This window comes from Garra rufa, chromosome 4, assembly GCF_049309525.1.
Source record: "Garra rufa chromosome 4, GarRuf1.0, whole genome shotgun sequence".
NCBI classification, from domain to species: Eukaryota; Metazoa; Chordata; class Actinopteri; order Cypriniformes; family Cyprinidae; genus Garra; species Garra rufa.
The window spans coordinates 37,296,091-37,312,854 of NC_133364.1; the positions used below are offsets into that span (position 1 = coordinate 37,296,091).

Genomic DNA, 16,764 nt, shown 5'->3' on the forward strand with positions numbered 1-16,764 from the left:
AAGATGTCAGTTTTATCTATATTCTGATTCAAGAACATCTTAAAGACATCTAATAGATGTCTATTTGACATCTGATGGGAAACGTCTAATAGATGTATTGCAGATGAGCAAACTACGTCTTGCAGATGTAAATGCAGACGTTAAAATAGACGGGTCTGAGAAGTACGTGTGCTATCAGGGACGTCTTGCAGATGTAAATGCAGATGTCTAACAGACGTCTCCGAGATGTGCATGCGCTATTAGGGATGTTTCCACTCCTGAATGAAAATGCTGAAATATTTTTTCATGTTGCTGGAAAAAATGAAAAGGGAGCCGTTTTCTCAGGTTTCTTCTTTTAATATTAAATTAAAAAACGAATGAACGAATGGTACAGGGATTGCATACGTAGGCCGTCTCAGTCTCATTGATGTAGTCTTCATTTTTTCTTTTTCGTATGAAACAATTTCCACACTGAGGACATGTGTAGGGTTTCTCTGCAGTGTGAGATCTCAGGTGGTCTTCATATTTATCTTTTTGCTTGAAACTCTGTCCACACTGAGAGCAAGTGTAGAGTCTAGGTTGAACTTCAGTGTGTACTCTCATATGCAAGTTAAGGATTCCTTTTCGGCTGAAACTCTTTCCACAATGTTGGCAGGTGTAAGGCCTTTCTCCAGTGTGAACTCTCATGTGGCAATCAAGGTTTCCTTTTTGGCTGAAACTCTTTCCACACTGTTGGCAGGTAAAAGGCCTTTCTCCTGTATGAACACTCGTGTGGACTTTAAGGCTTTCGAGATGATGAAATCTCTTTCCACACTGAGGGCATGAGTAAGGTTTCTCTCCAGTGTGAATTCTCATGTGTCTGTTAATGCTTCCTTTATGAGTGAAACTTACTCCACACTCTTGGCAGGTAAAACAACCTATATTTCCTGTGTTTGGAGCCCTTTCCTGTATGGAAGTTGTTTCAGTCTGTGAACAACTAAAAGATTTTTCTTCAGTTTTGAAATCATGATGATTCATGTATTGATCTTCTTCTTTGATTTCATTCAGTACGTCCTTCTCTTCTTTCAGAGCCATCAGGTCTAAGGCAAAAAAGAGAGAGAAAAGTTAATCACTAAGTGCTGCATTTTGACATATTTATGCACGTACAGTGCCTTGCCAAAATATTCATGCCCCTTCATTTTTTTCACATTTTATGTTGCAGCATTATGTTAAACTGCTTTAAATTACTTTTTTTCCAAATCAATCTACATCTTATACACCATAATGACAAACCTTTGGAAATTTATTATAAAAAAACTGAAAAGATCCTGTTGCATTTCTGGGACACTCAGGAGCATTCATATTGCTTCTAGATGTTCCTACACTTGGAGTGGAGCTAAACTGTGGCAAATTCATTTGAATGAGTCTGAAAATGTCCAAGCTTGACAGAGCTTGAGGGGTGAAAAGGTGAGGCAAAGAATGGCAGATAATTGCCAAATGCAGATGTGCAAAGATGGTCACATCAGACCCAAAAAGACTTGAGGCTGTAAAGCTGCTTCAACTATGGACTGAGTTAACCCTTATGCGGTCTTCGTTTTGGAATCACACTCATGGTCTTTGGGGTCTCTAGAGACCCCAGGCAACAAAACTTAAATTTTATAACAAAATAAAAGGTAAGAAAAAAAACAAAAAAAGTTTTTCCTGTTTATTAATGTTTTTACTCCACATTTGTGCAGTTTTCGCAGTTTTTATGCTATTTTTTAAATATATATAAATTATTAAATAAATATATATTTTTAATAGGTTTATAGGCAAAAACAGCTTTTTATGTAAAATTGACTTTATAAAATACCCACATTTTAAACTTTCATTCATGGGGATAGCATGGATAATTTGATATGGTTTAGTGTAAGATTTTTGCCCATTTTTTGGAAAATGACGTTTTAAAAGTAAAAAAATATAACTTTTACCACTAGATGGCTGTAGAGCACTACTATTAACTAATTGCTATTTGACCAACAATAAGATATCTTTTCACAAGTTTTTTCAGTTGAATTCATATCTACCTATTATGAAATCACAATTATTACGATAAAAAATACTTTTTGACAAAGTTAAGCATTTTTTGTACTAAAACAAAACCAGTTCTATTCCATATTGAGTTGCAGTACAAAACATGAACATAAGAATGCAACTACAACATCTTTTTTACTTTTTATTTGACAAATTATAAGAGAGCAGTTTTTATGGTCTCCAAATGTAGTCCTGTGTGTTTCATGATATGTAGATATGAACTCAACTGAAAAAACTTGTGAAAAGACATCTTTCAGGTGGTCAAATAGGAAAAAGCATATAGTGGAGCTCTGCAGCCACCTACTGGTAAAAGTATTTTTTTTACGTTTAAAACTGGATTTTCCAAAAGATGGGCAAAAATCTTACACTAAACCATGTGAAATTATCCATTTTATCTACATGAATGAAAGTTAGTCATGTGAGGTTTTTATAAAAGGGAATTTTACAAAAAAAGCTGTTTTTGTGTAAAAACCTATACAAAATATTTGTTTATTAATTTATATATATTTTAAAAATATCCTAAACCCTCCAAAAACTGCACACATGAGGAGTAAAAACATTAATAAACAGGAAAATAACATTTGTTTTGTTTTTTTTTAACTATTATTTTATAACAAAAATTGCATTTTGTTTGTGTATGGAGTGTAAATTGATGTGGGGAAAAAATAATTTAAAGCAGTTTAACATAATGCTGCAACAAAGCAAAATGTGAAAACTATGAAGCGGTATGAATACTTTTGCAAGGCACTGTATTTGACCAAAAATCATCACAGTCAAGGGCAAAATTGAGTTATGTGCAGCGGTAATCTGTCAAATGGGTCAAATTAAATAACACTATTATAAATGAATGTCCTGGTCTTAATCAAGCGCTCTCTGGATTTTCGGCTCGTATGTGAACACTTTTTTTAAATCGAGACCATCACTCTGTGAACAAGTATGTGATCCCAGTACGATTCACTAAAAATAGTCAAAACTTGTTTTTACCTTTCAATAATTTTTATTTCGTCTGGTGATCAGAGGCCCTCATACAACTAGGTGATGTATCATCATCGTTAAGTGACTTCTCAGCCGTTTTTTTTTTTAATTGCCCTGCATTTGTATTTAATATAAGAACAACCTTCTTAGTATTGTCCCAACAACATAAAAATTTAAAGAAACTTTGGATGCGTAAAAAAAAAAGTTACACATAGGTGCAAACTGGACAGAAACTGTCATAAAAATATTATTTATTAATATTTTTTTTCCACTTTCACTGATGTCAATTTTTTTAACCATAGATACTGTTCTATCCACACCAAACATTCATTAATTTTCAGAATTGAAACCCTTTAAATGCCACAGGTGTTTTTTTTTTTTTTAATGAAAAAAAAAATGAAAAATAGTAGTTAATTTCCATATACTTAATGCTAAGGAGATTTTTTCTTTGTGTGTCTTGGGTGTGTCAGTGAAGAACAACAACATTAATTTTGAGGCATTTTTATTTTTATGTAGTGTCAGATTAAAAAAACAACAACTAACACTTAGGTCCATGATGGACAAAAATGTCCATGAAAATGTCACAAAACTGTCATTAGAAATGTTATATATTAATATTTCTTTCTACTTTCACTGACTGTTGTTTTTGACCAGCATCTCTTGTATTCATATTTTCCAAATGTTCCTTCATTTTCAGAATTGTAATGCTTTAAAAGCTGGTTTCTACACATAATGCTCGCTGTCAGTGGTCAACACTAGCTCCAGAGCTTCCTCTGCTGAGTAACGTCTCTTCATCTTGCAACCAATGAAACGACCAAGCCCTCAAGCACCAAATATGCATAGGTTTGGCTGTGCGAACACTAAAACTTTGTACAAAATCTACCAGACTAAACAATCAGAGTTTTCTTGTGGTGAAAACGAAAACAATGTGTTTAGGGGCTTCTGAACTTCTACATCAAAGTCAAGCTCACCTTTTATGTACAAAAACAATAACACATGAAAAGTTCAATCATGGATTAAGATGTGTGTTTTGGGTGAAAAAGACAAATCCTCAAAGCTCATTAACCTTCTTTGACCTTATTCATAGCCTTCTCATGACCCTGCCAAGGGTGAGACTCATATACATGGAGTGGGATTTTTGATTGCCAGTAAAATATCAATTCTTTCAAACTAATTACACACATTAAATTTTCAGTAAACACATGCAAACCACATTCTGACATCCTTACCAACATACCCACACAATTATAGCTGCATTATATTTCCAATTGACTCTATAATAGACTATAATATGCATAAGCAGAAAACATTAAAAAAGGTGAGCATTTCTTTTATATAACAAAATTTGAAAAAATAGCACAATCTTGTAAAAAAAAATGGTAAAAATGTAAAATTTGATTTGAAGCCTTGTCGATAGAATGAATGCCTATTAGCAAATATTGCATCATTTTATGGTCAAATGGCCCTGGGTTAAAAAAATTGCAGTTTTAATGGGTTTCAATTTGGACATTTTTGTCCTTAAGGTCCTGAGTGTGAGTATTTTTTGTACGGAGGGTAAAATAGATTTTTTTGAAGGAAATGAGGGTGAAATATTAAAATGTCAATAAAAATACACACCTGAGCCTAGATTTATGCAGTTGGCATTAACACAGGCACACTTATAACAAAAAACTAAACTGAAATGGCCAAAAAATGTCCATAAGGTTAATGTTAATGTGTGGCGTCATAATAATGAATGCTTAACTTGTATGCAGGATCTGCACTTGAAGGCAGCCCAGGGATTTTCATTGGGGGGGCATTTCGTTTTCATAGAGGGGCACAGTTTTTATATATAATAATTTACATATATAACATTAAAATATGTTTTCATATAGAACTTTATTCAAGTTAAAGCATGTTTTTGCAGCGTTGAACAATAGCCGATCAAAGACATGACTGCTAAGATTGTATGCGCAGCTGAGGAAAAGGAGATTTTTTTAAGGAATTGCGTAATATGTATTGATACATCAGTATAATGCTATATGCGACTATATACTTTGCTAAAACAATATTCTTCCATCTATATGGGCCTATAACAATGCGTTTTGTAATTTACAACGAATTCATGACAATGCTTTACTTTAAACTACCCGAAAAGTCATAGTTAAAAGTTCCTTAAAATCATGTAAAGTTAAAAAAACGTATTCACGTACTTACTAGTTTTAAAACATTTGCTGCATGAATAAAAAAAAGCTGCTATACACATATCAGACAAAATTGTATTGAGAGAAGAAAAAAACAAACAAAAAAAAAAAACAGTTGTTGTCGACAAATCCTTTAAATTTGCCTATTCAGACAGGCGAACATAAAAATCTGAAAATATTAGCAGCTACAAAATTATAGTACAAATTTATAAATAAGCATTATGAAATAAATCACAAATTATAATGGCTTTCGATATAAAGTCTGACCATACGAATTTAAAGAGAAACTGAAACGCACCTACGCATCTTTCCGCAAGAATGTACATATTTTCCACAGGGATCCGGCGCGATCGCTTAGATTTTTTTCCTTATAGCGGAACCAACTTAAAATATGTCATTTTCGGTCCCATTGATAAGAATAAGACATTATTCGGAACTGTAAAAGGTTAACTTCTATTTGCACTCACAATAAAAACAGCTTTCGTAAAATAAATAAGAAGTCTTTCAGCCTTCTCTGTTTCCTTGAGCTTGCTGCACGGTCACAAAATTAACCAGAACTCGGTGTCGCAGTTTTTTTTTTTTTTTTGGTTTGATAATATGTTAATTATTTAAGTGAAACATATTTCGTTTAGGACTATCTGTTTTATTCTTTTATACCCCTTTTTTTTTGTTTTCTCCCCACACAGAATCCCATGCCCAGTGCCTGCCTGCCTGCTTGCTACGCCAGTATGTTTCCATCCAAAGTTAATTAAACTTATGCGCAAAATTAGAATATGGCATTAAACATTTGCGAATAAAGCTGTTACCATCCAGTGAGTTGAAGAGAACAAAATTGTCACTTCCTGATTAACATGCGCTAAATGTCACTAAGAAAAAAAAAATTCTGCAGTAGGCCTATAGGAGAAGGCACTGTTGGCTATAGCCTATGATCATTCTTATATATATGTCTAGTTATGTGACATATGAACAAATGACAAAAATATTATTCATCATTTCTGTAAAGCTGGACATTTTACTAAGTGAGTTCAGCTTTGAGAATGAAAACCAACCTGTTTGTTCCTCAGTATCTTCATGTTTGACTCCAAAAGCTTCTTCAATCTTCATGTCTTCAATCTCCTCTTTAATAAACGCCATCTTTATAACTGTGTGTCACATGGATCTCAGAGAGTTTATCTGTGTGTTCAAGAAAATAATGAACAGAAAGAAAAATAAATCCAAACTAACAGCCTTAAACCAAATTGTTTTTAAAAAAGCTATTCAATTTAGGAGAACAGGAGAAAAAAAATGTACAGACAGACTCACTTTTTAGTTTTAAGTATTAAGTAGTAATAATTTGTCAACTATATTTCAATATTAGACTATCTCGAAAACATTCACAGATGATTTGTCAAAGTTGTCATCACACATGTTTGTGTTGGTTGTTCTCGCTGCATTTAGCCTACGATGTTTTGATCAGCGATTCGAATCACTGAATCATTTTGCGAATCATTTGATTCAATTGACTCGTTTCGAAACGCTGTCTGCAAGTGACTGAATTCGTGTTTACAATCAACTGATTCAGCATTTAGAGTGAAATGAGACGCGTCTTTTCTGTTACTGATGTGCGGGAGCGCTTTTACTAACGTTGCTAAAAAACAATAAAGCATTACAGTCAGCATAATTACGCCATTTACATTGCTATTAAAAACTATAAAAACGCCAAAAACTGTCTGTATTACTAAAGCGCTTTAAATGTCTAAAAACACCAACCTTTCTGAAGCCGAATCTGAACAGATGCAGGAGCGCGCGCGGTCTGATGACGTCACCAAAACCAAAATAAACGTCCTGTTCGGTGTCTAAAATCACAGAGTGCACAGAAATTGCATCATAAATTACAAAACATTGTTCATGTTTTATACTTTATCCCTTCTAACTTGTGCACTTTGAGATCAGATGTAAAAATATATGGGGGAAAACAATTAATAAAACAAATATATTTTACATTTCAAATAGCATTGAGAAATTGTGGATATGATTCATTTATTCTTTTAGCAGGCTTGGAAAAGAAGAACGGTCCAGCATCAAATGACAGGCAGATCCAATAAAACACATTTCAAACGGATGATGCTAGTTGTGGGATGTTTATGATGGAAGTATTGCCAAGAAAGATTTCTTTTTTTGCCCTACAGATGGCAGAACAGACAATTGTGCCTTAAAAACAGCTATTTCAAAGCTCTGGAGTGCTTTCAGCTTCCGGCATGTGATGAGAAAATGTGTATGTTTTGCTTTTCACACAAGAAGAGTGAAATACTGAAGTACAACAATGTGTATTTTTTCTTATTTTGCCTAAATGCCTTTTTTATTTACTACTGTCCTTCAGAAGCTACAGAAAGGATACTTTCATGTTTCCGACAAAATAAATGTAATTTACCCTGGTTTTTAATTCTGAGGACGTGGTACTTTCAGATTAGTTACCTTAAAAGTCTTTAAGTTGTATGTGTTCATTTTACTGTCTGTTAGTTTTTGATGTCTTTCCTTTTTTTGTCAATAAGTGCCATCACAATTTGTTCAAATTAATTTTCTTTCGGTCCCCAGTTGGGTCATAACAAAGACATATTAGGGTTCTTTTGGATGTTTGCTTGGTCAGTTGATCAAAGGAGCATGTCTAAATGATTCAGGAACATAAGATCATTGTTGGACATTTCATTCGTAACAAAAAAAAAAAGTCTAGAAAAAAATGCAGATTTATTTTAAGTGGGTAGCCAGAATCATAGATGTTTGATCTTAGGATAAAGCTGTTGTGATTTGATCCTGGACAGTTTCAAAAAACATAATCTTGGGTCACAGATGACTTGAGTGTTTAGTGAATGAAATTGCTGAAGATCATTCGCTATCAAATTGGTTATGTGCATTATTCTCTCCCTTTTTAAACCACGAGTGATCAAATATGTTGGTGCAAAAATAACCATATTGTAAAACTTGTCTTGTTAACCTGGATAATGCCCGAGGCCATTTTTTGTGCCATAGGCACATACTGCCACCTGATGTTTCTCTTGTAAACAACATAAAAGTAGACCCTAAACCTCATCATCATCCTCATATAAGTCAATTCAGGAGCAGGCCTCATTATGGATTTAACCCTCTGGGCCTCCTCATTTAGGGGTCACACTTGGCTCCCTCGCGGTCAAAAGTGACCGAAGCCTTAAAAAGTAACTTTTTTTTCTTCAGGAAAATCAATTAAATAAATTTTTTGAATTTTGAGCATTTTTTATGCAATATTTATACAGTTTTAATGAACAATTTTTTCCCACTAGAATTATTATTATATTTTTTAATTTAATTATGTATTTAATATTTTTCAATAAATACAACATTTCACATTAACATAGAGTAAAAGCATTTAAGATCCATTTTTTTAAGTGAAAATTGCACCATCTAGTGGCATAAAAAATAAAAACTTGTGTAATGTCATGTAACCTCCTGTATCTCCCTATATACATATATACAGGGGCTTTGGGATTCCTATTGTTTTTTTTTTTTGTTTTTTTTTACTGTTTCTTCATTTTAATAGGCTTTGCATTTAGAAATATATTCAGACATTCTAAAAGATTACCTTTGGCAAGTTTTATATAATTTTTGATTGGATCAATATCAGGTTTTGCATTTTTCTGCTTATTTCTGTGTGTGTGTGTGTGTGTGTGTGTGTGTGTGTGTGTGTGTGTGTGTGCGTGTGTGTGTGCGTGTGTGTGTGTGTGTGTGTGTGTGTGTGTGTGTGCATGTGTGTGTGTGTCAGTTCTGTACTTTTGTTATTTTATAGTGTCAGTCCTTGCTTGCTGAACACTTCTTTTCAGCACAGTGGCTGATTTGTAGCTTGTACTACCAAAAGATTCTCTGAATTATCGCATTTTTTCGTATTTCCCATTCATTTCCTATGTCGGTCCTTTTTGGCCGCCAAGAGTGACTTTTTTTTTTTTTTTTACCCTTTAACATATCCGAATCATGTCACTGATTTTTTTGTGTACTCACATAGCTAATGCAACAAAATTCACCAAGTGTCATCTCATTCTGATGAAGCTACGATTTTTAAAAATTCAAAACATAAAATTGTTCGGTCAAAAATGACCGAAGAGGCCCAGAAGGGAGGAATAAAGCATAAGATAAAGTGGTAAATAAGCATAGAATTGCACAGCCTTTATGCTTAGATGCATCAATCAGAGTGTAAACAGTGTGAAATGCTGAGGCAGGTGTGGCGCTTCAGTCATGCACACTCTATTATGGATTAAAAGAAAGGAATAAAACACAAAAGGTGGCCAATAAGGCCCCGATCACACCGAACGCGTCTTTTAGTTCTAAAAACGCGAGGCGCACAGCACTGCCTTTTTTTGGTGACTTTTAAAAAAAGAGTAGTGTGCGCTTTTTTAATGTTGCTAGGCAACGACCAAAACAGCTGTCCTGTCAGTCAAATCAAAGGATTATAGCGCGAGTGCTCTAAAGTCTTTGGTTTTTGCTGTTAATTAAAATGTCATATTAGCAGAAACCCTAAAAAATACAGCTCTGGGTTACCCACGACAGACACCATAGGTTTCTCCGGTCTCCGGACTTTTAAAGCAACGGTAAACTTTCGTTACCACAACAGAAGTCCCGCCTCTCCATTCATTCAATTAGACAATGGAAAAAACGCGAAGAGTTGCTTTTTTTTCAACTTCAGGCGCTCAGAGCGCTTCTGCAAAAACGCAAGGCGCAGCAGGCGGCGAAAACGTGAGGCAGAACGCTCACTGCCAACAGAACACCATTCAAAAAGGCGCCTCTCACTGCAAAAATGCGTTCGGTGTGATCGGGGCCTAAGTGTAGAATTGCACTATTTGCTTGTGTGTGTCGATCTGAGTAAGACAGCACAGGTACGTCTGCAAGATGTCTGTTAAAGATCTCTTGATCTGGAAAGCATCTGCTGTGTACAAATGTCTGGCAGATGTCTGTAAGATGTCAGTTTTATCTACATTCTGATTCAAGAACATCTTAAAGACATCTAATAGACATCTATTTGACATCTGATGGGAAACGTCTAATAGACGTATTGCAGATGAGCAAACTACGTCTTCCAGATGTCTTTCAGATGTAAATGCAGACGTCAAATAGACGTCTCAGAGATGTACGTGTGCTATCAGGGAGATATCAGTGAAAGCGTCAGTGCCAACAGTACCGTTGACATTGCCGACAGAACATCGCGGTATCATTCCAGGGTGTGTGGCATCCAGTTTTTGTCACTGGCTTTGTTTGAAAGTTTGTTCAGGAAGAATTTACGAGCTACGGTGAACTGATGGTTCAGATTTGATTAATTGCGACAGCGGCTTGATCTTGTGTACATCCAGAAGGAATGGGCTGTCAGCGTCCACGGCACACAGAGCCTCTATCAGTTAGGTATTTCTGTCGTTAAATCACGATGAAAGCTCTTTTCTATCCCAGAAGCCCACGGGAGATCGATACGTCATAAAGAAGAAGAGGAAGAGGATTCGTCATAATCGAACGTTTCGAAGGAGAGGATGGATGCGGGTGTTTTCAAATGTGAGTATTAGAAACCAAAACCACGGTTCCTTGTGTTTGTTGAGCTTCTGTAAACTGTTCAATTGTTGCAGGTGTAAAGACGCTACATAGCATAGTAGCGTTATATTTCTGATTTGTTTCATGTATAGCTAACAGGGAAGCTCTGGTAAGCACATGTACTGTACATCTCCAAAGTGAATATACATGCATTTTACACCATATGTTAAAGACGATTGCCAAATTACTTCATTTGCATTTGAATATGCCTACTATATACTAGGAAAAAAAGAGTATGTGAAGAAAGATGGTTGGTTTTTGCTCTGATATGCATTTTCAGCTGTTAGATCTTTTCTGAGAGGTGTGTGCCTTTCTAAATCAGACTCATTCAAATGAATTTGCCACAGTTTAACTCCACTCCAAGTGTAGGAACATCTAGAAGCAATATGAATGCTCCTGAGTGTCCCAGAAAAGGGTATGAATACTTATGCAACGGGATCTTTTGATTTTTTTTTATTTCTAATAAATTTGCAAAGTTGTTACAAACCTGTTTTGTGCTAGTCATTATGGTGTATAAGATGTAGATTGATGTGGGGGAAAAGTTATTTTAGCAGTTTAACATAATGCCGCAACAAAACAAAATGTGAAAAAAATGAATACTTTTGCAAGGCACTGTACCTCACCATGTGAATGTAGTATTGAGAACAGACATCACTAAGGGAACTTGAATCTTTTTGAATGTTACAGGGACAGATGAGCATACACATGTACTTAACCAATGGAGAGTGGCTAATGAAGCACTTTTCACCGGAAAACGAAATGCTGCCATCAAAGGCTTTTAGTGAGTATACAACATAAATGAATAAAACTCTTTTTAAATTTTAAGCTGTAGTTTATTTTAGTTATTGTAATTTCAAACGGAGTTATTACAGAGCTTTTCTGATTCTTGATTTTGTGCCTTTGCTGCAGAGCTTTTGTGGTGGAGTTACGGCTACATTTGAGAAAATGGATCTCAATGATCTGATGAGAGAGATAGAGGAACAGGAAGTGGAGAGAGAATGGGAAAGCAGCTGAGAGGGAGGAAAGAAGATGGAGAGAAATGGAGGAGAAGGAAGACAGAAGGGAACGAGAGAGAGAGAGGAGAGACAAGAAAGAGAAGCAAGAGAAAGAGAAGAGCGATGGCGACAGGAAACAAGTGAGAGAGAGGAAAGGAGAGACCGGGAGGCAAAGGAAAGGGAGGAAAGATTCCTTCGCCTCCTTGAGGTTCTAAAAAAAGTTAATTTAATAAATTGTAAATTGAAAGCATGTTCTGATCATTTACACATCTGGTTTTAAAGATTTTAAAACAGAATTTTAATTAGACAGATATTTAACTATCTATCTACAGTACTGTGCAAAAATCATAGGCCTCCACTTACTTTGTTGTTTTAGCAATGCTTCAATGACATCCATATTTATTTTGTAGTCTCTTTATTAAGCTAAAAACAGAAAATAAAGGAGATACATAAAATAATTTGAAAAATCTTGCATATATATATATATATATATATATATATATATATATATATATATGGTGTGGACTTATAGACATTTGCTGATGCATTCAGATGATAACCTAAATTATTAAAATACAAAAGTGATGAATATTTTGTGCATATGTGTGGTGTAATGTACCACACACACTTTAAAAGGATAGTTTTATTATTGTGTATCTGACTTATAAATCCATATAGAGCACATAAAGGGATAACATGGTGGCCACTGTTATTAATTGGTTTGCTTAGATTGTTCAGGTGTGTTTAATTAGGTTAGGAAAAACTCTGCAAAACAATGAACCAAGTTGAACTTGAGACTGCATTAACTACACAATAGTAACAGTGATTAAAGGGTTGGTTTTTTCAAACCCTATAAATTCAATCAGTATTTACTTCATGTTGTTTGATCCCTGTGCTTTTGTTCCCCTTTTACACAAGAGGTAAGTATCAGTCAGTGGACTTTCAGAAGCTTCAAAAGCATCATCAAATAATGTCATGAAGCTCCTGAAAATAAAGCTCCATTGACTGATATTGTTACGAACTCTGTCACTCATCACCTTGGACTCCATTTCCCATGTGCCATTGCACGCTTTGCATTTTCACCCACATCGAATCAGCAACTGTATAAATACCAGGTCACCACAGTCACTCACTGCCGAGTATTGGTTTTGCGTAGCAGCTGTACAAAGCGTTCCCTTGTTTTTCTAGTTCTGTCTTGTGTTTCCGTGTTCTTATTGCCCTGTCTGGTTTCTCGATCTCCTGCCTGCCCTTTTGGATTACTCTCTTGCCTCACCCCATTGGATTTTGTTCACCGCTGTTTTCGACCCTCGCCTGTCTAGGATTTCTCCTGTGTTTTGGCCCCGTTGTATCCGTTTACTGTTGCCCGACCCTCTGCCTGTTTTGACCACGTCTGTGCTAAATACAAATAAAGCTTGCGAATGGATCCGACCGTCTCACGCCTTACTCTAACAGATATAGTATGAACTGAACAATAAAAAAGAGGGATTGAACAACATGAAGGCAGGTAAATAATGACTGAATTTATATTTAGGTGAACTAACCTTTTAAGCCCCCAAATAAAAACTGTATGACATGCACGTATGCATTTATATTATTGTAGTGAGAAAACAGAAGCTTTATAGAGAGTTTGTGTCCGAGATGCTTTCAAAAAAGGTTTTACTAAAATCATTTTCACTTTTCCTCTCTGGAATACACATTCCGGGTTAGTAGGCACAGCAAAGTACCATCCACAGAATAGGAGTGGAAACACATATTCCCAAGATTTGAGGAGAGGTGGCATGCATGTCAACATCCATCCGCCACCAAATGCAGGGTCCCTTTACTATAACTACAAAAGTTTCAATTCAATAGTTCTCATGGCTTTAGCAGATACATACTTGAAAATTACTTACATCAATATAGGGACAAATCAGAGTTAGTGATGGGGGAGTTTGAGCCAAGTGTAAGCTGAGCCAGCCATTGGAAGACAACACACTGAACATACCACCACCAGAAGACCTGCCTGGATGTCAGACCCCTGTCCCTTATGTTGTCATGGCAGATGAGGCCTTTGGTTTGAATCCACACTCAAAAAAATGAACTTTCACTATTGTTAGTTTTACTACACCCACCCTTGTACACTGTACATAAAAAATGCAAGTAACTATGTTATTTCTACAAAAATGTTGTACTGTAGGCTTTACTTAATAAGGATTTGATTGGACAACTTAACATTGTAGAGTAAAACGCAAAACCCCATGAAATTTGATCTTTGCGGATACCGTAGCTGCTCATTTGCAGGCGGAGCAACAGAGAAGAAAGCGCGAAGCTTGAGAAGGACAAGATGGTGACTTTTTCAGGTATGAATATTTCATAAATACTTTACCATCCTGTTGAATTACGTCAGGAAATAGTGATGCATAGTTAAATTAATTTAAGATATTGGTGTATTTCTGAGTTTTAGAATGTATTATTTTTATGCAGTGATGCTAACTAATGTTTCTCTAGGCAAGCATGTGGCAGTGCAAGAACTGCAAAATATCAGTATTGACTAGATCACATTGTTGCAACACTATATATAGCAATAAATAACGCTGTACATAGCAAACTTTTATAGCAAGAAAGTTAAGCTCTTGGTACAACAAACACTATTGATCTTTTGAATTGGAACCGCGTTAAAGGCATGTTTTATTTATAGCGTTGGGTGAATTGGCAGATCGTTATCCACCCGTTGATTATAAGGTTTGTGCTATCCATATATGTGCTGCATAATCAGTTTTTTCTCTCTTTTAGAGTGATGGATCAAACAAAAAATGACTGGGTTAAAAAAAATGACGTAGCCGTTCACTTGGAGGCGGAGTAACAGAAGAGAACGGGAGATAGCAAAAAGCGCGAATATTGAGAAGTCAGTGACTTTGTCAGGTATGAATATCTCATAATTCTTTACCATCCTGTTAAATAGTTGTTAAACGAGGTTTGTTATGTGTATTTATGATGCTTGTAATTAAAAACTTTAAAATGGTGTTTTGTCATTGTCCATTCTTAATGTCTCTACTCTTCTACAGAATGAGACCATCCCAACTCGGAGAGCTTGCATTCTCAGAGCACTTTCTGTGTATCTTAAAGAAGACTAGGGAAACCTCATGAAGGAGTATGCAGTAAGTGTTCTCAGCTCTCTGCACTTCAGTTTTTTTTGTTTGTTTTTTTGTTTTTTTTGTGAATATTTAAAGTTTCCCCCTTCACTAGACAATAAAAAACAGGGCTCGTATATGGTCAATCCACATTTTATAGTCAAGAAATATAGATACATTTATTTAGGGTTGTCAGAAGTACTGACTTCAGTACCACATAGTACTGAAACTGTGATGATAGCAGCATTTCTGGGAATTTTGAGCATTGTTGAGCGGATTCACAAACACAATTGTTGGCCATAGTGTTCATGTGCTCGACAGATCACTGTGATTGGCTGCAATGATCATTGCTTCACACTCTTCACTGAGTACTTGCACAGATTACACTCCCACATGGTAGCCTTTGTAAACCATGTCTCTCAACAGTTTTGTCTAAGCATATATATATATATAAATTAAGTAACCTCTGACTGATCCGCAGATAGATGTGGCTTTTTAAAAGTTCCGCTGTGCTAATCTGTGTGAGCGCTCTGTGAAGAACGTGAAGTGATGATCATCGTAGCCAATCACAGTCGTATTTGTTGAGCACATGAAACCTATGGCCAATCAGCCGTGTTTTAAAATCTGCAAAAAATTATTGCAGGAAACGCTCGTGCTGAAACCTGTACTTTTGACAACCCTAACAAGCACAGTAGAGTAATGTTTAAATGGAAGAACTTAAACCGAGTTGCTTGGTAAGTAACTCGGGTGTAGTTGTGATAGCATTAATAGTGCTTGATGGTACCTTGATATCTAGATTTTTTTTTTTTTCTTGGGCAACTCATTAAGGAATGGACAGTTGATACAAAATTCTGAGGTTATTTTATTTTTATGGATGGATGTATTACGAAGTTTTTTTTTTTTTTTCTTTCTATTGTTATGTTTACAACCTGCATTTTTTGATGCAATTACAGTGACTGAACAGTGTTACTGTTTTTGTGTTTTTTTAGGACACAGACTTTAAGAATTCAGAGAGAGACTTGGCCAATACTGTAATTGGAGTTTACATCGTCAGACCTGAAGATGCAGAAGCCTGTGACCCACCATCAGATGTTGGACAGATTGTTGAGGGAGTGAAGGTCACCAAGGCTTGTGCTCTTTTTTTTTTTTTTTAGGAGTCATTTACAGCTTGAATCTGTTATCCAGCAGACCTGAAGTACACTTAAGTTTTTACAGAAAGTGTTGCTGAAACTTGATGCTCAGAAATGCAGGTTCTCAAGAGCAAACGGGTTGGTTGAATCGTTACATCATAATTTCTCTTTCATTTGTACAGAATGAAGATGCTTTTTTTGTGTGTGAAGAGCAATTTGTTTCTGGTTTTAAAATTAGGGTCCAGTTTTAATATAACCTTTGTTGATGGGACCAAAATTTGAAATGGAGTTCTGCAGTTTTTTTTTTTTGAGGCATGCCGCCTTGCTTGAGCAAATATTTTGTGTGTATGAACTGTGAAAAAAAAAAAAAAAAAAAAAAAAAAAAATCAGTTGTTTATAAGATTAATCTCAGTTGCAATCTTTTCTTTACCAATGGCTCAAACTGTCTGAAATATCAAAAAAGATCACTGTGGCATTTTGTGACAGCCTTTTCAGTCTTGAATTATTTTTTTTTTTTTAACTCTTATTTAAGCTGTTAAGCTGAAATATCATCATTCATATCATCATTTTAGGGCATGCTGCTTAATTTCAAAAGACATTTCATTCATTTTTATTTACGTAAGATTATTATAAATTCTTAATACCAGCTGCACTTTAAAAGACCTTGTGAAGAATGTTTACTGTTTCATTATTGATGTTGTAGTGTATTTGTTTCAAAGGATCTGTGAAATTGCAATTGTTTTACAATTCTTATCACTTGTAT

General features: G+C 35.2%; 1 protein-coding gene across 1 annotated transcript; it reads right to left on the minus strand.

Moving 5' to 3' along the window:
* Positions 1–345: 345 nt before the first annotated feature.
* On the minus strand, positions 346–6,369 carry LOC141332921 (uncharacterized). Its single transcript, XM_073837882.1, has 2 exons — positions 6,239–6,369; positions 346–1,058 (listed from the first exon to the last, which is right to left on the minus strand). Exons 1-2 carry the CDS (start codon positions 6,321–6,323, stop codon positions 346–348), a joined length of 798 nt encoding a protein of 265 aa, XP_073693983.1. The 5' UTR covers positions 6,324–6,369.
* Positions 6,370–16,764: the final 10,395 nt, after the last annotated feature.

What these genes read in the sequence shown, in the direction of transcription:
- LOC141332921 (XM_073837882.1), bottom strand. Translation starts at nt 6,323, where the DNA reads ATGGCGTTTATTAAAGAGGAGATTGAAGACATGAAGATTGAAGAAGCT. An exon ending in AGATACTGAGGAACAAACAG is followed by an intron (nt 1,059 to 6,238) that starts GTTGGTTTTCAT and finishes TTTTTGCCTTAG; the next exon opens with ACCTGATGGCTCTGAAAGAA.